The sequence below is a fragment of the Chiroxiphia lanceolata genome, chromosome 4, assembly GCF_009829145.1.
Source record: "Chiroxiphia lanceolata isolate bChiLan1 chromosome 4, bChiLan1.pri, whole genome shotgun sequence".
NCBI lineage: Eukaryota > Metazoa > Chordata > Aves > Passeriformes > Pipridae > Chiroxiphia > Chiroxiphia lanceolata.
Window position 1 is genome coordinate 75,283,926 of NC_045640.1, and position 22,722 is coordinate 75,306,647.

Here is a 22,722-nt window from a genome sequence, read left to right on the forward strand (position 1 = left end):
ATCCAGCAGTGGCTCACAAAGATAACGGGAGTGAGACTGGCAAGCTGCTTTCCGTGCAGGCAAAGGTCAATACCTGGCAAGTTCTTGATGTGCTGTCCAGAACCATAGCCTTTAGCCCATGTGATGCTGCAAGCATCAGCTCTGCTCCTTTTCTATTCCTTAAAAACTCATGGCCCCCAAAGTCCACCAAATGTTATGTGTGAGGGATTATGGCCCATGACAGTATATAAGCCTTTGTAGTGGCTGTGTGCACTGTGTATTTAATTATCTGAGCTAATCATCTGCTACCCCTGTTTCTGGTTTCTGTGCTTATCAGCTGTGGCTCCGGAACATGTCCTGGCACACAAGTATTGCTGTTGGCACTTGGGTGTGATGACAGAAGATAATCTTGCTAAAGACTGGGGGGCCCTTTGCAGGGTAAATCCTGTTTTAAATTCCTTAATTTGTTGCTATGACCAATGCCACCCCCCCGGTAGCTTTTGTAATGTAAAGGGAGGGATTGATCACTTGTTTTATAACTTCAGATCTTGTCAGTTGAGGGTCTCCCTCTGCATTAGAGTAGCTGGCTCAGAAAGCCCAAGAAGAATTTTCTGTGTTTGGAGTTAATAAGTTGGCTAGAAATAAGTATTTGCAAACAGGATTAGGGATTTTCTTTCTTGCTACAGAGCAGAGGAATCTTAAGTGTTTATCAAAGCCCTTCCACTGAAGTGCAGCACATGTGTGTGGTGCTGCTATGGCAGCCTCCTTGTTGTGATTGTCTACTACAAAAATAGAACAGGAATCTCTGCTTTCCCCATTTGAGGTTCTCTCCTATCTTTAGCAGTCACTTTGTTAATGATTTGAGGCCAAGTTATTAAACAGCTCAACTCCAACTTCCAATGACTTATTAACTTATTTGGTTATTAAATTATTTGGTTATTAATTATTCAAGGAGCAGAAATGTAGCACAGCCCGCAAAGTCTGCGGGACCATCACATTCCCTGCCTGTTCTAAAGGAATTATTGTTACCCTTCTGCTTAAGAGGTGAAATAGTATAACCGAGTTGTGACTTGTTCACAGATTTCCAGGGCATGTAAACTATGTTCATTACAAAAGATGAAAAAGTAATCGTCTTTGTGCATTGATTATTTAATTTTTATGAAAGGAATCAAAGCATTCCATTTCTTGGAGTTTGCAGTGAGCTAGTTCCTGCTCTGTGGCCCTAAAGACCTGCTTCCCCTCCCCATGAGATACCTATTCTTAGTCTGCACTGACCCATCCCTCCAAAGTACTCACCAGATAATTGTGCATGACTCAGATGAGATCAAAACTTGGACATTGGTAGGAGCAGTTCAAGTGTGAGAAAGAAAACTGGAAACAAACTGCAGCCACACTGTCCAAGCCAAGGTAAGAATCAACATGCCTGGTTTTAATGGAACCGTAGGATTTTACCACAATTAGAGGGTTTGTTGCTTTATTATATTAATGTCTTACTGAGACATCTTTGCATAAATCTAAGTAATAAAAGCATTGGGTTTTCAAAACTTGCTTTTAAACTTCAAAAAAGAAACTATCCCTAAAAACTTCAGGTTTAGTTTGCTTTTTAAGTTTAAAAGTTTGGGGTCAGGATGAAGGTTGATTTACTCTGGGGTGTTAACATCACACTGCCCTGTTGGAAGCTAATGATGTGGTCTTTAGTTCTGAAAATACCTGGGAACCTCCTGGTACCCAAGAGCTTCACAGTGTGAGTGTCCAGTGGGGTGGCAGACTTGTCAAAACCAGATGTTTGATGTTATCTTGGGTTAGAGCCTTGAAGGGGTCAGGCTGCCCTAGATCTCTGCTCCAGCTCTCTGATCCCGGAGAATCAGGCGGCGTGCCCAAGTGTCTGAAGGTGGGACAGGAAAAATCAGACCTCTGGTTTTACACCAGCTGGGAAGCTGTGTGGATTTGTGTTAAGCAATTATGGATGAGATGGAACAGCTCCCAAGGTTGAGTTTGGCGTGAAGCTCCAATGCCACCACAGCATGGAGATTCTATGCTGTTGCGAATCAAGTAAAACATCTTGCATGTTGCTTCCCTCTTGTGTTTTGAGAGATTCCCAGTGTTGTATATACCAGTAAAATCCGTATGTCAATATTGTTGAGGAGCAGAGCTAGAAACTGCAACACAAACTATAATTCCAAATACCAGGTGTACAGTGGGGGGTGTGTGGCAGCGTGTCTGGCTCTGGAGAGGAATACACCAGAGGATAATACGTGATCAGGAATCAAATATTTGAGTCTGTTCTGCCTCTCCCTAACTCAAATTATATAAAGCAGAAGCAACTTCATATCAATTGCAGTGCAAGAAGATGGGTGTGAAGGGAAATTCAGGCCTGGCATTTTTCGTGCTCTTCTCTGTGGCCCAGTAACTTCTAGTTTTGCGTTTGATCTGGTGAATAAACTGCTTGTTGTAAATGGGTGGGCAAACAGGAGGAACTGGGAAGGTGTGTCTTGGTTCAAATATTTTTTTTCCAGCCTAAACATCTGCTTATACAATTACCTGCTGAGCAATTAAGGTAAGTGGCAATCCTTTCCCTCTTACAGATAAAACTCTTGCCCAATGAGTAATATTCATGAGGTTATTATACAGTTCAGCAAAAACTGGATTACACAGCTGTGTGTGGTTGAGGGATCAAGCTGTGCTGTCACAATTTCTATCATAATGTTATAAATCCATGTATCTACACTTAGGCATGATCTGATGGTTTGTAGCAGTTATTCCACCAAATGCTGGAGATGGGCATGCATCTGAAGGAAAACTTACTTTATCCAATGGATTAGAAAACAGAAGAGGTTAAAGCATAACAGCGCTTCGGGCACTGGATGTTTCAGAGTGTGTCCTGCCAGCAGATGATTCCCGGGAGTCAGCAGGTTGCCTCTCCCTGATGAAGTTAGTGATTAAAGTGTTAACCGGAGCTTCCTAGAGGTGTAACCGTGACTAAGGGCGCGCTCCTGTCAGCGCTTGGAGGAAGGAAAGTGTGTAGGTGAATATTCCCGACATGCACTGAGCTGCGGGGAGTGTCCTGGGGTTCCAGCACTCCCAGTTCAAGCAAAATAGTAACCGACAGCCCCGCGGCTTCCTTGGAGCAGCCGAGGAAGCTGTCAGCCGGGGCCATGCTGTCATGCCTCTGCCAGGGCTCAGGGAAAGGTGTGTGAAACTTCTCCTTGGATCGCACGCCCAGGTGAGTGCAGTGGAAAGCTGGAGCTGTTCTGCTTGCGGTGTAAGCTGTAGTGGCAGGGGAAAGCAAGGTCCTTCGCAGCCACCCAGAGCTCCAGTCCGATTCCTTTGGGCTAATTCGGGTGCCGGAGGGAAGGAGAGATGCTCGCTCAGAAATTCTCGTCAAAGCAGAATCTCCCGTTTAGGGGGTTTGTGAGTCAGCTGAGATTGAAACAGGCGGGCGATAGATCGTGCTGCTGCTCCGCGTGTCCGTGGGCACAAGCCTTCTCTGCCCTGCATTCAGTGGCCGCTGGAATTTAGAAGGTTGATCAGTGACCTTGTGTGTTCTTTTTGGCAGGTAAAAACCGTCTGTGCTAAGTGGCCCAAAACAGAAAGTAACTTTACTTCATAATAATGAGTCACTTAGTGTTTGAAACATCTGCAAGCCCTGCTCTATCGATGTGTGAGGGGAGGGAGCTTGTGGATCTCCTCCGTTGTGACATATTCAGATAAACACCACCTTGCTGCTGGTTTTGGCAACCAAATCCCGTTGTGAGCCTGCCTGACCAGAGGGCTTATCTGTGATTTGAAATCTGGTAGTGCTGTTACTGCTCCGTACTGAGCAGCTGACTTTTAAAATAAAGTGTGAAGAAGTCTGAAAGACCAAGGAAAAAGCAACCCCCTTGTTTTCAGTGGGGAAAATTGTTCAGATTAAGTACTTTGTTCTAATTAAAACTTTTTGATGGCAGGGACATCTAACTTAAACAAAAAGAAAAAAAAAAAAAGGCAACATGAGGGCTCACAACTAGACTATGTGACCAGTAAAATTATGCTGCTGATACTGAATTTATCCATGTGAATAAATCCTAAAGTCATGTTTATAGAAACCAGTAATGCTCCAAAATTTTGCTAAATACCAGACACTTGTGAGTTTAGAAAATGACTTGGATGTGCTGTCTTGCCTATGGTGCAAAGCTTCTTGCTGTACAAACTATTCCATGTGGATGGAATTGATAGCTGAGTTAACAGACAGCTGAGCCTTGTGGCTTCCATACAAGAAAAGGAAAAGGTTCACCCCGTCCTGGTTTCCTGTGGATTTGGAAGAGCTTTGGGAAGCACTGGGTCAAAATACCTGGAGATCTTTGTGGAGGTTTGGGGCTTTAGTGTGTCTCCACTGGTAGGAGCTCAGTGTGGCACACTGCACGCTCTGCGGTTCCTGTTGTAATTTATGGATGCACCAAAAAGCACATCCAGGCTGTGACACAAATTAAGGTGCTGCGTTGCTGCTCCTGCTTGGCTCAGTGTGTATCTCAGGTGTCCCTCTCCTTCCAGCCCTCCTCTGCAGCTGCCTCTTCTTCTTTGTGTAAAAATCTGTGTAGCTCTTTGCACTTCACTTTGCTGTGTCATTCCTCCACTGTCCTGTCCCTGGGCTGTCCCCTTAAGCAAATGACTTAAGGATCACTGTACTGAATGAAATGGAATGAGTCCTCTCATCTACCTTTCCACTGACACTTGGATTTTATCTTGGAAAAAAAGCATTTCAGGTAAGATATAAAGCTCCAGAGAAAAGTGAAGCTCACTACCTTTGTGAGATTTGTCTTGTGCCCTGATGGTCTCACAGCTTTGGGATTGTGTAGTGGTCAGTTTTCTTTCCTTTTCCTAGACTTCTCCAATGGCTACAGGCTTCCTCTAGAGATGCTCATTTTGCATCTGCCATACTTCTTATTTACTGCTGACTTTGCCTTCCTTTTTCTTACCTTTCGAAGTATTTTAGTCTTCAGTCAGTCTTCCTCCAAGCATTATATTTCTTCATGGTTAAGTCTCAGGTCAGGAGGTTAGTCCAGCCAAGATCCCACTTTCCAGGTCTTACCTGAGAGAATTCTGTGCTTGTAGTCCAGTTTAACGTAATGGTAAAGACACCTGTGTGACACCAACCAAATCAGGAGATGGCTTTGAATAGATGGCACAGCCATATGTTATCAGAAGAGCTGGAAAACTGGCATGGTTTGATTAGTTCAGATCCAAGGGAGCAGTGGAAACCATTTAATTTCTCCTATTTGCTTCCTCAAAAGAGCTACAGGGAAGTGACACAGAAAACAGTAAAATACCAGGAGGTGATAGAAAATCCAACAGCTTTATGGACTTAGGGAGCGCCAGTGCAAATATCCTGACATCTGTGGTGTCAGGTAATTGTGCTGGGGAAGTCACTGCGTGGTCTCAGTCTGCAGATCTCGGGCTTGGTTAAAAATAAAGGCTATGGGACATGTGCAGCCAAAATGCACCCATGGGAAGGGTACAGGGAGAAGTGATTTGTCTCTGGGTGAGCTGGTGGTATGGAAGTGTTTGGTACAAGGTTGATAAGAGCTGGTCACATAACTGAAAAAAACCCAGTGCAAGTTTTTGTGCTGTTGTGCCAGCTATAGGAGAGAAGTCTTTGTCCTGGGTATTAGGGCAGTGAGGGAGAGATAAGGGAGAGATGTTGGTTAAAAACTATTCCTGTCACCACCTACTCTTCCAGCTGGCTTTATTTTCAATATTTTAATGGCATCTAGCGATTTAAGATCTGCTTAGTATGTTTAAGGCAAATAATTTACTAGGAGCCACCCACTGTGTAGCAGAACAGGTTCATCTCCTTTGTTTTCTGTGTGTGTAAAGATCACTTCTCTCCATCTGTAGAGATCAGCTTTTCCTTTCAGATGAATTGTTTTAAGGACAAATTGTATGGAAAAGAATGCAGCCACAAGCAGTGAGTGGTGCTGGAGCTTGCCAGCGTCACTACTCCCCAGTTAATAAGAGGTGACTTGGTTCTCCACTGCTCCAAGCATGTTGTTTCCTGACAGAAAGGGGAAAGCTTAAGTGTGTATGCAGTTACTCAGGTGCCAATGTACATAAACTCCTCTGCATCTGGTAAAACTGGCTTGCAACTACACTGGCACAGGCAGCTGCTTCAGTTAGAGGTCTCAGTAAATCACATGAAATCAGATTTCAAGGTGTGACCAGTGGTTACTGAACTTATTTCAGAGGCAAAATCCCAACACTGGTGTACACAGTGTATTCCTCACACACAAACTGATGTCTGTATAGAAGTCCCTGGGCTTGTTTGGTACAGGCCAAATTTTGTCTTGATGGATGTCACCAAAGGACAAAGGGAGTGCTGTTCCTTTCGGTGAGCTACTGATGGAGCACTGCTAGAAACCCCAGCTGCTCAGGTAAAGCTCATTTTTATAGTGCACTCCAGTTTTAGAGGTCGTGAAACAACTTCCTGTAGGGTGAAGATCATGTTTTTTACATGCAAAACCTCCCATTTGTCCACTATGTTTTTTAGAAGCCATTTATCTATGATTATGGAAACTGGGTGACTTCTAAAAAAGCAGCTCAGTAGTGCAGGACACAGAAGTGAGGTGTTGACTCTTTGCCCAGCCAGGATGTATTCCAGCCTGAATGCTTCCTCACTTGGTTCTTGCAAGGCTGCTGGTCATTGGAACTGTAGGCAATCAACTACTTTGCAGATGTCTTTGACCAGGCCCTGTCCAATGCAGGCTGAAATCAGACTCGACTCCATCTCCTGGCAGAAGGGAGATGGACACTGAGTGCTGTGAGGCAAATTCCTCTGTCGTCATTCCCAAGTAAGAGAAATAAAAGTGGAATGATAATTTCCAGTGCAATCTTCAGAGATTTTACTACTTTTCATGAAATCTCTGTGGGGATTTTTCTTCTCCCCCAGGTGTGTGATGCCACTTCTCAGGCTGAGACGGAGGTTTTTTTCGGTGTGGCGTCTGCTGGCAGTCTTGAATCTGTCACGTTACTCTCCTCAGCCTGCCTTCTAGTATCTGAGGGGGAAGGAAAGAGCCAGGACTCGGTAATTAAGCTTATTAAGGAATGCATTGTTGAAGTCTCGTGGGTCTGGCTTGTTGCCTGCACAACATGATGGAATCACGACGTGGAGATCTGTAAATTGTATTGCTACATCCCTGTAATTATAGCCTCGTTCACTCTTTACTATCCCAGCTGCTTCCTCAGTGTGCTGCAGGACACTGCTAAGGATCAACAGTCCTTCTCTTGCCTAGTTTTAGGAACCCAGTGAAGGGTGGATTGCTGAGTACGGTGTGTTCCAGCGCCCCTGGGCAGTGCTCTCTATCCATAATGGACAAATGGATCCTTACCGGTACAGGGGCTGCTGACTCAGACTGCTAACGAGTGAGGCATAGTCATGGGGTTGGAGTAGTCCCAAAACTGCTTGAGGAAGTCCTGGTATATGTAGTACTTGGAATTTAAGTTACTGGTATATACTTGGTGGGAATGGCTTATGGCTTTTTTTCTAAGAGTGGGAAATGTGTGGGGATTAAGGCAAAGTATGAAGTAGTCAACATCAGTGTAGTGAGCCCTTACCTTGAGTGTCCCAACCTGTTTCACTAAAGCTTTGCTCCTGATTCCTGTTTAGTCTCCCCTAGTAGCACTAGTGGATATATTTATTTTTCTAACCTTTTGTTTAGATTCATCTCTTCTGAGTAAATGAAGAAAGTGACTATGAAAGCACAGCATCTTCCTTCTGTTTTCATCAATGAGGAGAAGTTCATAACCAGGTAAATTATTTAAAAAACCCAAACATTTGATGATCTTGCTGCTTTATTTCACATTAGTCCATATTTATTCCTTAACAGGGGATCCTGTCCTGTAGAGAGCTGAGCCTATAGCAGCAGACATTTCTACAACGTAATTTATTTAACCTGTCTACAGAACAGAGTTGGCCTTTATATGAAATTCAAAGAACAGAGCATTAAACCACAGACCTTTGGGTCTGTGGGTTTTGTTCATTAAGGAGAACAGCCCTTCTAGAGGATTCTGAAATGAAATTCCAAGTTAGGGAAGAAGACTTTCCTGTCTTGGAAGTCTATTGGAATTGAACATGAGTTCCAGAGTTGAAGTTGAGCTCTGCTTCTCTGTGGCTTGGGGCTTGGCCTACAGCCCCAGATCTCAGGGTTTCTGTGCAGAAAGGCCTTTCAGGCTGCCAGCTCTGTGCTGTGATCAGTGGAAGTGGCTTTTTCACTTACTTCCAAAACCTTGGAATTGCACTCAAACTGCAGTTTATGTGATGCTTTTTTACTGTTCAGTCTGGCTGGTAGGAATTTTTCCTAATGCTGCCCCAAACTCTGAGCCTCCCGGTGTTTAGCTCCATCCCCTTTTTTCAGGATTAATTTTCCCTTGTTGTCAAGAGCACAGGAGCTGGAAGAAGTACCTCTCTTCTCACTTCCTTTCCATCCCTCTTGGTGTTCCCATGGGAAGAAGCTACCTGTAAACTACTTATAAGCTACCCCAGGGGAATTTCTCCTACTACAGTAGATATTTGTTCCTGAATCCTCATCTTTTTCCATGTGGCCTGAGCAGTGCTGTTGATTTCTCCCTATTGAAGGGAGGGTGTCAGGGCCTTGCCTGGAGCACAGAGACAATAAAGACATCCCTTCCTTTCTCCTTAGACGTTATTCCTTTTATAATGCTGCTGAGTTGGGACACGGTGCTTTTGTGTCAGAGGTAATTCATCGGTGTGAGCTCCTGCACAATTGGCATACAAAAGCATTTGGAAATGTACCACATGAACCAGTGTCTCTGGGGCTTTATTCTGCCCTAGACTTGCCTATTTAAGGGAGGAAATGTGGATCGTGGTTGAGTCCTTTGTGCATGATAGTTCATGGTTTAAAGTTGGTTTTGCCTTACATTAAAAGAAATGAGTCTCAAGAATTACTGACATTCCGTATGCACTCAGGCTTGCTTCCAGTGCCATTCCCAGACTGTCATCCCTCATCTAAACCTTGAAACTGCTGTTACATTACTGCTCTTCTAGTTGCATCCTGCAGATCTTGCTGATGGGGCAAGTCTGCTGTTTGGGAATTGCACAATGGCTGGATGAAAAGGCTGACCAAAGCATGTGGGGTTATTTGGCTGGCTGAACTGCTGTGTCTCTGGCATACCTGCCATAAATATTCATGATTGAGATGGGCTCAGGGAAGAAGAGGGCACAGGTGAGTTGTCCTGGGTTAGTGTTTCAAGAAAGCAGTGTGGGCTGTGTTGTGGTTTACCACTGGGACACCTGACCTTGCAGCTCCCTTTTATCTTGCTTTTGCTACTGAAGAAAGTGGTGAATCTGCAGTAAATGTTACGTGAGTTGTTCTGCCAGTTACTTGGCTGTGGTCTCCATTAATGGCTGAGTTTGGCTGTTGTCAGGAAGTTGCTGAGAAGAACAGACTTGCAACACAACAGCTGCTGATTTTCTGGTAGCCAGGCACTGCAGAGATGGCATCTGTCTCTGGGTTAGGGCACTAGGAACATGTGTTACAATAAGACTCATCCTAGAACTGAGCTGGTCCGCGTCTTACTCCTTTCTGGGGCTAAAAGAAGGAAAATATTTTCTTCTCTGATGTCTGCACTACACGAGGACAAACAAATCAGTGTGAGCTGCTGTACAATCTCTCCCTCAGGGCTTTTCTAATGACTTGAGAGGTTTGTCACTGTTGGTTGCACTAATGCAAGACTGAAACCTGAAAGATGTACTTACATGAACTTCTGTGGAAGGTCATGGCAAATTTTTCTAGACGAGGCAAGAAACTATGTGCAAATCTGGAGAGCTTGCTCTGAGAAAGAGAATCTTACCACACCACTTGCTGCTGTTAGCCTATGATTTTATTTGCCTTTGCAGACAACATGGACTAAGAGTAATAGGCAGGATTCAGTGTGACCCAAGTCCTTATGTGTTCACAGTCTGTTTTGAGGGAACTCACCTCCCCAGCTTCTGACCTGGAAAAAGCTTATGAAATAACAGCTGTCAATAACAATATAATACTAAAAGGTATTACTCTGGGAAATATAAAAAGTTTGAAGCCCATGTCGAGCAGGATCAGCTGTCACATCTGTCAGACAAAACTGACTGTCTCCTACTTGCACATTAATCTTGAATTGCATCTGGAGTTTGCCTGTGTACGAGGCCAAGACGTGCTTAATCTTGCTTACCTTGTAGCCAGCATGATTAGAACTGGGCTTATATCTGGTTCATATCCAAGCCTATTAGAACTTGCCCTTTTGGTGGGATGACCTCAATACAATCCCTCATAGCGCACAAGACACAAAGAACCTGTAATAAGCCATCCCAACATGATGGAGAGAACAGGTTTTGCCACTTGTGTTCCTAGGATTTGAGACCAAAGTGAGTCGAAGTAAATGTTGAAGTCACTGGTTTGGAGCCCAGCACTTTGTTGATAAAGCTACTAAAAAATATTTCTTTGTGTGGAATTGCAGTAATGTAAATGATTTACATCCAGAGTGTTAGCAGGGAACGCGGTGAACCTTGCGGAGTTTAGTGGTGTAGCCCTTGTCCTCATGTTCCCTGCCAGGTAAAAGCCCAGTTGATGTTTTCCCTTCTCACCATGGGAGAAGGCTCAGTAAGCAACAGGACACTGTTGTATTTGTTAAGTGGAGAAGGGAGGGAGGGATAGATATGCCAGGGAAAGCTTTTCACATGCACACTCCAAGTGCCCCTCTGTCCCAGGCACAACAGAGACACGTTCACTGCCCTGCTGGCTGTCCCCACTCTCCTCTCCAGGGTGTGCCAGCTGAGCCCAGGGGAAGGCCACGTTCCTGGGGCCAGACTGCACGCTGGGCTCTGTCCCACTGGGGCACCCTTGCGCTTAAAATTGGGGAAGAAGTTGTAATAGTGCCTCTGATGGTACATGGGTCCTGAACAGCTTCAGCAGGTCTGTGGAGACCTTGCGGTGCAAAGAGTTGTGCAGTGCTGTCTGCTTGAACCGTGGTCCATAAGGAAGAGCCTGTGCTCTTCCATGCAGGTGTTCCCCATGGCTGATTACCTCTGCTGGTGGAAATTGCTTGCTTGAATTACAGCCTAAGTAATCTTTGAGTGGTGTGGGGAAGAGCGTTTCATTCTTGGAGGCCCTGAAATACATTTCACCTAATTCTGTTGTTCCCCAGCCCTCCTTAGCTGAGCTGCAGCTGGCTTTTTGTCTGTGTGGCTCCTCGCTCGTTGGTGGAGGTTCTCTTCATCTCCATCCGTTTTTCTTTTGAGCAAAGACTTGGTGCAAAGTCGTTGTGCTTCAAGCAGACGGAAATAGAAATTCTAAGCATACAGTAGATATTGGGAAATAAGAAGAATATCTGCGAAAATATAAGAAACCATTGTAAATCATCATGCAGGGAAAACAAACTGTAAGCCTAATTAAAGTAACCTGCAATATTGGTGGATGAGGGTGTTGTTCCTGTTTGCTTCCTTCTCTTGACTGTTAACAGAGGTCCAAAGTACAAGCTATTCTGGGGCAGTGTTATTAAGATCACGTCAGACTGTGACTAATTAATTTCCTGTGTGTATCAGGTGTTTAAAGAAGCAACTTATGAGCAATCCAGTACCTTACAAAATTTTAGTCCCAGAAAATGGTGTATTGATCGTTAACAAACCTATGCAAGGATGCAGTGGGTAGCACAGGTATGGGGTGTCACCCTGCCACATAACACCTGCATTTTACATTGACAGACATGTTATAAATTATTCTTTCTTTGTGGTCTTTATTCTAGAGAGCAGTTCAGTTTTCTTCTGAAGAATTATAACTCTTACTATTCGGATCAAGAGAATCTACAACTGACATGTAATCAGGTAAGGAATTAGGTGAGAGAAACTCCCACTAATCTGGAGGTACCTGTCTCTGCTCTCTTCTCCTCACAGCACTGGACTCCAGCACTTGCTGTGGTGTTTTTATTATATGACATGATCCATCTAATATAATAAACCAGAACAGATTTCCTAGACTGATCAGGTCAGCTGCAGTTTTGGATGTCGTGGAAATACCTCAAAACTGAGGTTCCACAGCCTCTCTAAGTAACCTCTGCCAGAGCTGTGTCAGCCTCAGCGAGTCCATTGTGTTCTTGTTACTTGAGGGGAAATTGATTATTACTTTATTTTTACTCAATTGTTATGTAGTACTCCTTATTCTTTTTTTTTCTTGTCTCCAGCAAGAAGGAAACGCGCCATTTATTGAAGGAATCCTGTCAATATTTTGGGGAGTGCGACACCCTATCCGATTAAAAATTCAAGATGAGAAGCTGATACCCTCTTTTGTAACCCTGAAGTCAACAGGGAGCGTGGATTTGTTCCCTAGTAAAAGGTAATGTATGAACTTCCCTAGGGAGGAGGCAGGCTAGCATTGCAAGACAGCTCTTGGGGGTGGCTTCAATGGATGTGGCTGGCTGTGTACCCCAGATTCTCCAAAGGCTCTGGTGCCAGCTTGCACAGCAGAGCTCTGTGACTGATATGGCCTTTCAACAGCTTCTGCTGGGCAGAAAGGTGTGTTTTTGTAGCATCTTTGTCTGGCTGTCAGATTGAGGAGCTGGAGGAGGCTGCTCTTGTTCACAGGAAGTGACTATTCCCATACAAGGACTGGGAAATCGATATATATGAAATATACGTATAAAGAAACCCCAAACAAACTCCACGTGTATCTGTGGACACCTGATACTGGGAGCCCCTGAAAGGTCTCGTGTTGGTGCACACAGTACAGCATGAAGCCAAAAGCTGATAGTTAAGTGCCCTCCTGGCTGCTTCAGGTGTGGAATCATTGCTGTTCAGCTGAAGTTCACACCAGGGAATGAATACTGGCTTAGTGCAAAATCTAGTGTAGAAAACCCTGTTAAAATGCCCACAGACCAGCTACTCCAGGCTGCTGCCAGTGATGTTTTATATCCCAGTATGTAGTGCTCAACTATTGCAGGTTCTCAGTGTACTTTTCCTTCGTTTTGAACACTTATTTCCCCAGCCTTAGTTGGTGCATTTGAGCTAAAGCTGAGTCATGTGCAATAGGGAGGCAGTTCACCCTAAATGACTCCCTGATAAATTGTGTATTGCAGAGCTTCTTTTCCTAATTACCCATTGTCTTAGATTGCATGTGGTGCACGTTGGAATTCTGGATTTAATTCTGCCATCCTTGCAGCTGGGAAATTCTAGTCAAGTCAGGGACAGGTTTTCTGTCTCTGGCTGTTGAAATTGAGGGCTGAGGCCTGACAGGTTCTGTGTTTACCTTGCCCAGCTCTGCTGGTGTGGGGGTGTGTGGCCTGCAGGACAGGGGCCACTCTGGCAGCTGAGGTCATGCTTTGCCTTTTAGTGCTTAAGAAACTTCTGGCTGGTGGAGATCTGAATCTTAAAGTAAACATTAACTCATGATCCCAGAAACATGGGGCTGCCCTGACATGCTTTAAGGTATGCAGAGCAGCTTGGCTGTGTGATCCTAAATGAACTTGGTAAATGTGTGGAACACAAGTGAGATCGTTGTTTGGTGTGTTTGTGGGAGTTAGCTGAATATTCTTTGGAATATATATATATATATATATATATATAGGAAATGAATTTTTATTATTGTCTTACAAATTGGTTTATTCTCAGTCAGAGCAGTAACTGGATGAAGACTTTCTGCTGAAGAGTTTAGACAATGAATTATGGAAATGTTGACATAAAAAAAGGTAGATTTTCTAACAGGCTCCGTGGAATTCCTTGCTCTCATCCAGAACTGGGTAGCATGAGGGGCTGGTATGTAATTTAGTCTTCCACGTCCCATCTGTATAGCAGGCGTGTATCCTGTGACTGTTAAAACAACAACACGTTTTCTGTGTGCCTTCCTGGTACTTTATTGTGATTAATCCATAACTTCGCTGTAAAATAGATAAGTGATTACTGCAAGTTATTTAAGGGACATGATTTCTCTGTTCAACAGGCTCTAAATAGGCCTGTGATATATTTGGGATCCCTCATCATACCATGTTTTAATAACTGATTTTCTTTTTACTTAAACTAAAATTACCATGCAGAAGTCTATAGTTGTGTTCTGTAAAGTTCTGTGCATGGGCAAGAATGCACTACTTGAAGCCTGGCCACAGGATAAACTGAAATCGCTGTGTTAACGAGGAGTAATAAATGTTTGGTCTTTCAGGGGAATGACTCGCTGGGGAGAATTTGATGACCTGCATCACATTAGTGGGGAGACACTGAAGTCTGCTGAGGAACAGCCAGACCTCGAGCAAAGTTAGTGTCGGTGCTCTTATGTTCACAAAAATTTGGGTGTTCTGTGGCTGTGCAAAATGAATTTCACCCATCAGGCTTTCCCTAGCAGTGAGGGGGAATCTTTATGCTCTGTGTGATGTGTTGCAAGCTGGGAGAACACTGACCCGGGGCTGGCTAGGGCCGACATTGTGCAGGTGGCTCAGTGAACAGCCAGTGCTAACGGGCTGTGCTTTCACCACGAGATCATTCCCAAGGGAACAAAATAGCCAACTGTGGCCACTACAGCCAGCCTGTTCCTCTTCATCGCATGCCTATGCCTTGCTCCTCTCCTGCTCCCCACCCAAAAAAAAGTTAATAAAAAAATAAATACCTCCACCAAGAGCTTCCTTCCTCTGGGGTTGCTGGCAGGGAGGGGGGAGCAGCTGCACACGGTGCTGATGTGCTTTTGTTCTTCCAGGTTATCCATGTTATGAAAGCCACACGCTGAAGCCCAGGAGTGAGCAGGAGCACGACTGTGCCACCCTGCCCCGGACCAGCAGCGATGCCACAGCCGTGCGGAAGAGGACCAAGCTCCCCACAGCAGCCAGGACAGAAGGAGAAACTCACAGGTTCTCAATCAATGGCCACTTCTACAACCACGAGGTAGGAATGCTTAGGCTTGGCTTCATCACCTGAGGGTGGGCCCTGGGACAGGGAACCCTGTCCAGTGAGCTTTGCCTCATGCTCATGCCCTTGTGTGGCTGTTTTTGTTCCAGACATCAGTTTTCACTCCGGCTTTTGGATCAGAAACCAAAATAAGAATCAACAGCCACATGAGAACCAGACATGTGATAGAACAGCTGCTTCACAAGTTTAAGGTAACCTGGCAGGAGCAAGTGTGGCTGTGTTCTGGAAATGTTCATTCCAGTGTGCACTCCAGTGCTGCAGGAAAGGCAGGGAATATTGCATGAAATGGAATGTGAAAGAACCCGCATGGGCCATTTGAAATGCATGGGTTGGGTTTGTTTTATCAGTGTTTCATGGCACTTTGAGGCTATAAAAGTTACACCGGGTGTGTGGTGCGCGGTGAAGGGGAAACTGCAGAACCCCTTCCCTGAAGTCCCGCTCAGGAGGGTGAACGCTGCCGCGCTTCCATCATTCCCAGTGCAGGGAAAGGCTGATCACTGCCCGTGGCAGTGCTGCCCTCCAGCGGACATCCCCAGGAATTGCGGTTTGCTTAACAGGGAATTCAATGCCGTGTCTGGGAGATGGGTCCTGTTAGACCTAGGCAGGTGGAAAGGTCCAGAAAGTGAGAGTTGAAAGTACTGCTCAAGGTCAGTGCCGTACTGTCTGAAACTACATTTTTTTTCCCTTAGAGTTACCCTGGAACCATCTTCCACCAGTATGATTATAGCCAGTCAGAAATACTTTCCCATTAGTGCTGTATGTTTCTCCAATTCTATGTGGCTGCATAGGGCACAATTTTACTTTATTTATGTTAAACGTTCCAAGTAAAGTTGTCTAGAGACTTGGCTATTGCAGAATTACTTGAAGTAGTTAGTGGGACTTGGGAGTGTAATACTGAAAGGAAGACTTGACTTCTAGGAGTAGTAAGGAATGGACTTACAGACTGGGGTGTGAAGTTTTGGAAAAGTTGCAAGGTAAGTGTTCAAAAGCTCTGCTGTTTGCTCAGTGTGCCTGTCAGGCAAGTTGGGTAGGCAGGAATCACAGAGTCTTACCCTGATGAAGATACAAGTAGCAAATCTACATGTAACATGAAAAGAAAGTTGTATGAAGTAGTTCAGGATGCTCCAAGGAAACCAGGCAGGAATGATCTGGGCTTGTCTAAGTGTATTACTGATTGGGGCAATATGGAAGGGTAAGGATTAGGGTTGGCACGGGGACAATGAACATGGCAGCATAGCTTTCTGTCTTATCTAAATCCAGCATCTTTAAACTCTTCCACAGACAGGATCTCTGTCTCACTTTAATCCACATCTCTGAGCTAAGACACACAGGGAGTATCTGCTGAGAGGGAAATGCTGGGAAGGTCTGTGAGTCTCAATGGATTTTCTTTTGTTTCACAGATAGAAAACAGCCCCCATGAATTTGCACTTTACATTATCCATGCATCTGGAGGTAAGCCAGGCACTGCTGCCTGATCACTTCATCTCTAATCATCCTCTCTGTGTGTGTGTGTGTGTGTGTGTGTGTGTGGAACGTGTACCTCTGAGTGACAGGGCTCATCCCAGACCTCTGTCCTCATTTGGACAGTGTGGGTGTGGTGTGGCATTTTGGCTTCTCCAGAGACCCCTCAGATGTGTATCCTCTGGAGAGGAAAAGCAGAATGATTGTGTTGTGGGCCCTTTCAGCTGACAGTTTTGCATCACAGATGCTGAGTTCAAAGTACTCATTTTTCAGTGGGAAATGTTTACTTCCACAACAATTTAAGTTCTTTAAGAAACAGGAGATTTTATCTTTATTAAAGGGAATGCCTGAAAGAGTGGAAGCTAACTGAGGGGGAACATACCTTAAATGACAAAATATTAGGGACCTGTTAGGTATCTGGTAATTGCACAGCAGTCAGATATGGTTGATCTGTGTCAAGGAAAAAGGTTCCTGAATGCAGGAGGTACAGAGAGGCCCTGCAGTGTGTTCTGTATGTCATGACATTCCTTATAAATCCCAGAAAAGAAGCAGTTGAGGAGTGGAGACGTCCCCTTGCTGCACAGGCTGCTGCAGGGGCCCTCGGAGAAGATTGCCAAGTTCTTCCTCATGGACGGGGATGTGGAAGAGATCAGCAGTGACGTGCGTATATCATCAGCTCTGGTAGCTCAGGGGTTTTTTCTCTGTTACCATGAATAGTAGTGCATTTCTTGTCTTCTCCCTGATAGGTTGCTCAGTACATTCCATTTCATCTTCCCTTTTTGGAATCAATTTTACATAGAATAAATGAAGAGGAGAAGCAGGAGATTCAACAGACAATGGCAAGGTAAGTGGAAGTAAAATGAGGGGGGTTGCTGAGTCCAGGGGAATCTGTACAATGTTGGGCTGGCTCATGAGGAGAACACGTGGATGTAGCAGTGTGCAGGTACAACACTGCTGGGACTGCTGGAGAGATGGGTGGGATTTATAATCCTTTCCCTGAGCTGTATACCCAGCTGTTCTGTTAAAGATTACAGAATAAATACTAACTACACACACAGTGGGGTCATTTCAGAAAGTTTAGACCCTGAGAGTCACTTCAGTTTATTGTGTTTGTTTCTTGAGCCTTTACAAGCCTGAGCTTGTACTTGCTGCTGTGTATTCCACTGGAAAGAATAAATGCAGTACACGCTGTGGTACTGTTTTGGTTCTGTAGCATTTAAGCCACATTGGTGCCAAATGTCCCTTTAAAATGTATGGTAAATGACAGGAATTCCTGTGACAGTAGCTCAAAATGCCCAATAGGGACAAGCCAGAGAGGCTTCTGTATTTGTGAGCAACTGGGTCCTGAGACCAACAGCAGTGAGAGGCTGCAGTACCCATGGATCTGTGATTGGATGATGGGCTGATAATCATGTTGAATCAAAGTGTACAGGGAATATATAAAAAAATAATAAGTAACACCTGCCATTTTCTAGTGGGAAGCTTTTCATTGCCCTTTGACCAGCTCATTAGAACTGGGGTTGAATCTTTGCAGGATCCTGTTACTGAAATGCATTCTCCCCCTCCATCTCAGGTACCTGAAAGAGAAGAGCCTGATACGGCAACACCTTCGCAGTCGAACTGTTAGAAAAACAGAGACCACGGTTTGATGGGAACGGCCCCTTGGGAACAGCCCCCTGGGTGTGCGGAGGGGCAGTCGCTGTGCTGCTGGTTCTGGGGGCTGGGACTGAGGAGCACTTCAAGCTCAGGGTGTGCAGAGTGAGGGAGTTTCTCCTGAGCATTAAACAGCCGAAACTGCCCCCACTGCTGCAGCGCTGGGATGCGGGTTGGAACCACCTAAGGAGATGCACTACATCCCCCAAACAACAGATGCTGAATCTGGCTTGGAACTTAGGGAAAAATATGCCCTGAAAAGCCCAAGGCTTTAAACCCTGCTGATGTACAACCCGTTACCAAGAGGCTGGCATAGGAAAAATATTGCAACAACCACTGTGTTCATAGAAAATATGCAAATTAAGTTTATGGTTATCCCTCTATTAGAGAAATGTGGAATTGTACTAGCAGAATGCTTTTCAGTAGAGGCAAGTGGCAGAAGGTATTTATGTATTTAAGACAGCAGGTAGGATTTTCACTTAACTTACAAAATATCCATGCGAGATGCCTGAAATCCCACTGGCTTCATGTTGGTAGATGCTGAACTTGCTTAAGCTTTGAGCTACGGTTAGAAAAACATAATTGGCAGCCTCCCACATACAAGCTGCTCAGCTCTTAACCGTGAGAGGGTGTTTATCCCTGAAATATGTTGTGAAACGCAAAAGAAGAACTGTCACTGAACACAGGTGGGTCCTGGAAGGCATCTCAGTAGTTTTTGCTGCTGTAGTAAGTGATTCTGTGGTTCTTCCAGTGTTTTCTTTTTGAAAGGGAATGGAGAAGTGCTCAGGGAGAGGCTGAACGTCATAACCATGGAGGGTTGGGCTCGTGGCCTCCCCATGGCTGCAATTTGGGTCCAGCCCAGCCCCAGAAAGGGCACAGCAGCCAATGCCAGGCCCTGTCTGGTTGAGTTGTGTTGGATATTGGAGCTCAAATTACAGAGATGCAAATAAAATAAATTGTGTGCAGTTGATGTTCCTCCTGCATTAGCCGGTTGTTTTTACCTGGTATCTGTGACTTAGCTGCCTTTGCCTTGTGCAGGTAACAAATAAGTGAGGGAGGAAATGAATGTGTTGTCTACAAATCATGTGGAATAAATCAAATTATAAAACTTTACACTGCCTGAGAGCTTGGTACTGGGATGTGAATTCAAAAAATGAAGGTCGATGTGCTGATTGAAACTGCTCTGGCTGGGGCAAGGGGGCTACAGTTTATAATCCTACCTAGGAAAATATTAGGGGCAAGGGAGTAGAGAGAGGAGAAATAAAAATAATTCAGCGGTTAAGATGTAGAGATTAAGTAATAGCTGCCTTAGAGCTGCAAATAAAAGTTCCTTGAAGCAGCAGAGCGTGCACCCAAGTGGAAATGTTGGAATATTAAATATTTGTAATTTCTTGCACAGCCCATATGGAAAAGAGGAGGTGTTTTCAAGCAGGTTCTCCAACTCTCTGTGTACATCCACACTTCCTAAAATGAGCTATTTTTGCCACCATCTGATGTTCAAGACTTGAATCCTGTTTATTTCCCTTATCCTGCTGAATTGGGACTGAAAACTGCTGGAAGATAGCTCTGGAACATGGCACAGACCAGGTGCAGTCACCTGGGATTTGAGGGTGAGTGAAATCAGGCTGTGACTGTTGTGGGGTTGGTTCTTTGTGAGTGCAGTGCTGTCTAAATGAACCATTTCTGACAAATACAAGAGCAGGGGAAGAATTTATTCCAGATTATTATGGGACATTCGTGTTAACACAGCAATGACACATGGGTGCCAGAGGAGGTGGGGGTCCCTCTTGCATTTGGGCCCAAAGCCATTAATCACAGAGACAGTCATTAAAAGGCTTATATCTTACCTGAGATCTTACATTTCCCTGCTGACCAGGTGTTTCAGCAGTCCCTGTCCTGTCCTTTTTGGGACATTTTACTTATTTTTTTCTCTCTCACCTTATTTGGGATGCCAGAGATAATATTTTTCTCTGTTTAAAGGTAACTTTACAGCGCTCCCGAGCAGCCCATATTGGTGAGTGCATATGCTGTAGTTTGAGGCCATTGTTATAAAAATGCAAAAATAATTATTCAGTGATTAAGTTAGAATGGTTACAGGCCGATTTTCTTAATTTGATCTCATTTGCACTTATGCTTTATAAGCTTAAGATTTAAAATGCCTTTGGTCTGTGACTATTTGGGGTAATAAAATAACATTGCATACCAGGAGATGGTGGCCACAGTCAAAACCTGAATTTCCATCACTTAACTGATTGTTTTGCTGGAATTACTTAAGGGCATGCAGCCTCCCTCTAGATTAACCTGGCTTTCAGACACTTGGTTTGGTTTAAATGCTCCCTGTGCAGTGTGTGTCACTTCCTGTCATCCAGCGAGGACCTTCCCATGGGCTGTGCAGCTCCTTATGCTGACAGCATTTTCTCACTCCTTTTGATAAGTTCTGGACCCTGGAAAAAAGGAAGATCCGTGTGAGCACTAGTGTCAGGAGGGTGCTTGATGTGTTCGTGACACATTCAGTGAGGTGGCAGCAGCAGGTCCTGTCCTGTAACCTCGGCAAGGTGGGCACTACACTATGTGCAGAGCACAGATACGTTTATCACTGTGCAGGATGCATTTAGCTTTTGCTGGTCAGCTCAGGTGGCCTTAGATTTGCTATTTGTTGGAAAAATACTGAAATACAGTTCTGGTTGGAATAGTTGGTAGAATCTTTTTGCCTGTGCTGTTGAGGTGTATCCAGAGGTGGGCATTTTCTCTTAATAAAAGAAAATTTTCTGTATTTTATCTTTTAAAACAAAGACTTCTGAAAAGAGAGAACAAGGCTTAAGGGTCAAGGATGGTTTGTTAAAGTTCAGTTAAGGAATGCAGCAAAGAGAGGGAGGTGAGAAGTAGGGAAAAGCAGATTTACCGCAGGGTAAAGAGGAGCCAGAGCAGCTCTGGAGTATGAAGTTGAGTGGGCTGAAACAGCACTGAGAAGGCAAGAGGGAAACAGAGGCATGGAGATAAACAGGGAAAAGGGTTTGACCGAAAACCTGAGTATACCCTTTCTCTCCCTGTTGCCGAGGAACTGTGGCTGGAAACAGAAGCGATACCTCTTTGAGGAAACAGGCCTCAGGGTTGGCCTCTCTGCAGCACCGTTCCCTCATGGCAGTGAAGGCGGCCGTGACGGAGCCCAGCTGCCCGGGGCTGATCTGTGGCTTGTACTTGAGGAGGGTGACGAGCATCCTGCAGGAGAGCAGAGCTCTGGGAAGTGGGAGGGGAGCACGCGCTCACGGAGCTTCCCTCCACCCCAGACCTGCAAACCCCGTTCCAGTCCCGCCCACTGCCTTCCCAAAGCTTTTCATCCTTGTTCACCACCCAGACATGGATTTCTGGCCGGGAGCAAAGCGGTGCCCTGTTCCCCTGTGAAATGAAACATTGGTGGCTGGTTTTGGAGTGTTCCAAAGGAGAAGGCGGGACAGTGGGCAAGGGGAAGGTGAGCAGTGCCAGGGGAAACAGTAAACCAGCATCTTACTCCTGCTTCCTGTGCTGTAACTTCTCCTCTTCTGAGGTGCACAGGTCTCCATGGAAAGCAAACAGGCCCGGAGTCAGTGCTAAGGGCACATAACTCTCATCGATCTCCAGTTTGCCTATGCAGGGCCTCCTGAAGGCATAGGAGCTGCTGCAGCAGCGGCAAACTCCGGGGTTTATGGGATCAGCCAGGTGTCTCCTACAGATTTCCCCAAGCACCAGATCCAGCTTTGCCAAGAGAATGAAAAAAACAACGTTATGTTACTTTTTCATGTTCAAAAATCCCTGAAATGCACATTGCTCACAGCGAAGTTAGGAAAAGAGGAATTTAAGTTAAACCTGGTTTGTAGGATAGAGAACACTTGATATTTTTACTTAATGCTGACTTCTGTCAGTGCAGAACCAGCTGGGATTTTTGCAAATGAACATTTATATGCGGTTTTAGGGACCGGCAGCAGAATTTCTGGCAGAGTTTCAGCAAAAAGTAGGACCCAGATACCAAAGGGAAGCACTCACGTGTTCCTCGGCACAAGGCAGCAGCTTTTCCTGGCCCAGCTGGCAGCATTTGGAGCCGATGGTTGTCATTTCCTTGGTGAATTTGATCAGCTCTGCTGATGTCAGCTGAGGCATCTTCTTGGTGAAACTCATGAGGAGCCTGAAATGACAGATTTTGTCATGCTGGTGTTTTTGTTTCACCAGGCAGTAGTGAGCAGCCTCTGCCTTCCCTGTGGAATGCTCCAGCCAAGCCCCATGAAACACTCCTTAGTATAAGGACAGGACTAAGGTCCAGGTGGGCAGGTGTAAGGCTGCCCTGTTTGTGTGAAGCCATATGTTGGAGTAGTGCCTTTAGCCTGGCCTGTGTGAGCCGTGTGGCGTTACCCCAGGACTGTGCCCAGTGGGAGCAGGGTAAGGAAGCGTAGGAAAAAGTAATACTCGTTTTGGAAATAGTAATCTCCTTTCTCCTTGTAAATGTCACAGCTTGTCCTCATGACACTCTGCGTTTCATAAATATGTTTCCTCAGTTCTTCCTCCTGAAAAAAAAAATAAATGAATTTGAGGAAGGGGAATGCGGAATGTCCTGAGTATCTACAGCTGTCTCTCACCTGATATGGACCCCCTGGTTTTAATGCCATTTCTGTCTGAAACCCCTGTAAACTGCCTGAATGTGGTAAAATGTCCACCTCCATTCCCCATGACCTGGAAGGCCGTGTCTGAGA

General features: G+C 45.0%; 2 protein-coding genes across 3 annotated transcripts; one reads left to right on the forward strand and one right to left on the reverse strand.

The window, feature by feature from the left end:
* The first annotated feature begins 1,294 nt into the window (after positions 1–1,294).
* Positions 1,295–19,114, forward strand: RASSF6 (Ras association domain family member 6). Of its 2 annotated transcripts, none has more exons than XM_032685612.1 (11): positions 1,295–1,386; positions 7,671–7,760; positions 11,749–11,827; positions 12,184–12,335; positions 14,151–14,242; positions 14,679–14,863; positions 14,977–15,078; positions 16,288–16,339; positions 16,890–17,008; positions 17,095–17,192; positions 17,922–19,114. In XM_032685612.1, the coding sequence occupies exons 2-11, from the start codon at positions 7,690–7,692 to the stop codon at positions 17,995–17,997; spliced, it is 1,026 nt and encodes a 341-aa protein (XP_032541503.1). In that variant the 5' UTR covers positions 1,295–1,386; positions 7,671–7,689; the 3' UTR covers positions 17,998–19,114. The 2 variants fall into 2 exon arrangements, with proteins under 2 accessions (XP_032541503.1, XP_032541502.1); XM_032685611.1 differs by lacking the exon at positions 1,295–1,386 and adding an exon at positions 2,839–3,202.
* Positions 19,115–19,692: 578 nt separating this feature from the next.
* On the reverse strand, positions 19,693–22,530 carry LOC116785687 (alpha-fetoprotein-like). Its single transcript, XM_032685652.1, has 5 exons — positions 22,439–22,530; positions 22,022–22,160; positions 21,510–21,733; positions 21,088–21,220; positions 19,693–20,445 (listed from the first exon to the last, which is right to left on the reverse strand). The coding sequence occupies exons 1-5, from the start codon at positions 22,492–22,494 to the stop codon at positions 20,401–20,403; spliced, it is 597 nt and encodes a 198-aa protein (XP_032541543.1). The 5' UTR covers positions 22,495–22,530; the 3' UTR covers positions 19,693–20,400.
* Between the last annotated feature and the right edge of the window lie 192 nt (positions 22,531–22,722).

Coding starts and splice junctions, on each gene's coding strand:
- RASSF6 (XM_032685612.1), top strand. CDS start 7,690: ATGAAGAAAGTGACTATGAAAGCACAGCATCTTCCTTCTGTTTTCATC. Junction 12,336..14,150: donor GATTTGTTCCCTAGTAAAAG/GTAATGTATGAA, acceptor TTGGTCTTTCAG/GGGAATGACTCGCTGGGGAG. Junction 17,193..17,921: donor ATTCAACAGACAATGGCAAG/GTAAGTGGAAGT, acceptor CCTCCATCTCAG/GTACCTGAAAGAGAAGAGCC.
- LOC116785687 (XM_032685652.1), bottom strand. CDS start 22,494: ATGAGGACAAGCTGTGACATTTACAAGGAGAAAGGAGATTACTATTTC. Junction 21,221..21,509: donor TTACAGCACAGGAAGCAGGA/GTAAGATGCTGG, acceptor GCTCTCCTGCAG/GATGCTCGTCACCCTCCTCA. Junction 20,446..21,087: donor AGGCCTGTTTCCTCAAAGAG/GTATCGCTTCTG, acceptor CCTTTTTTCCAG/GGTCCAGAACTTATCAAAAG.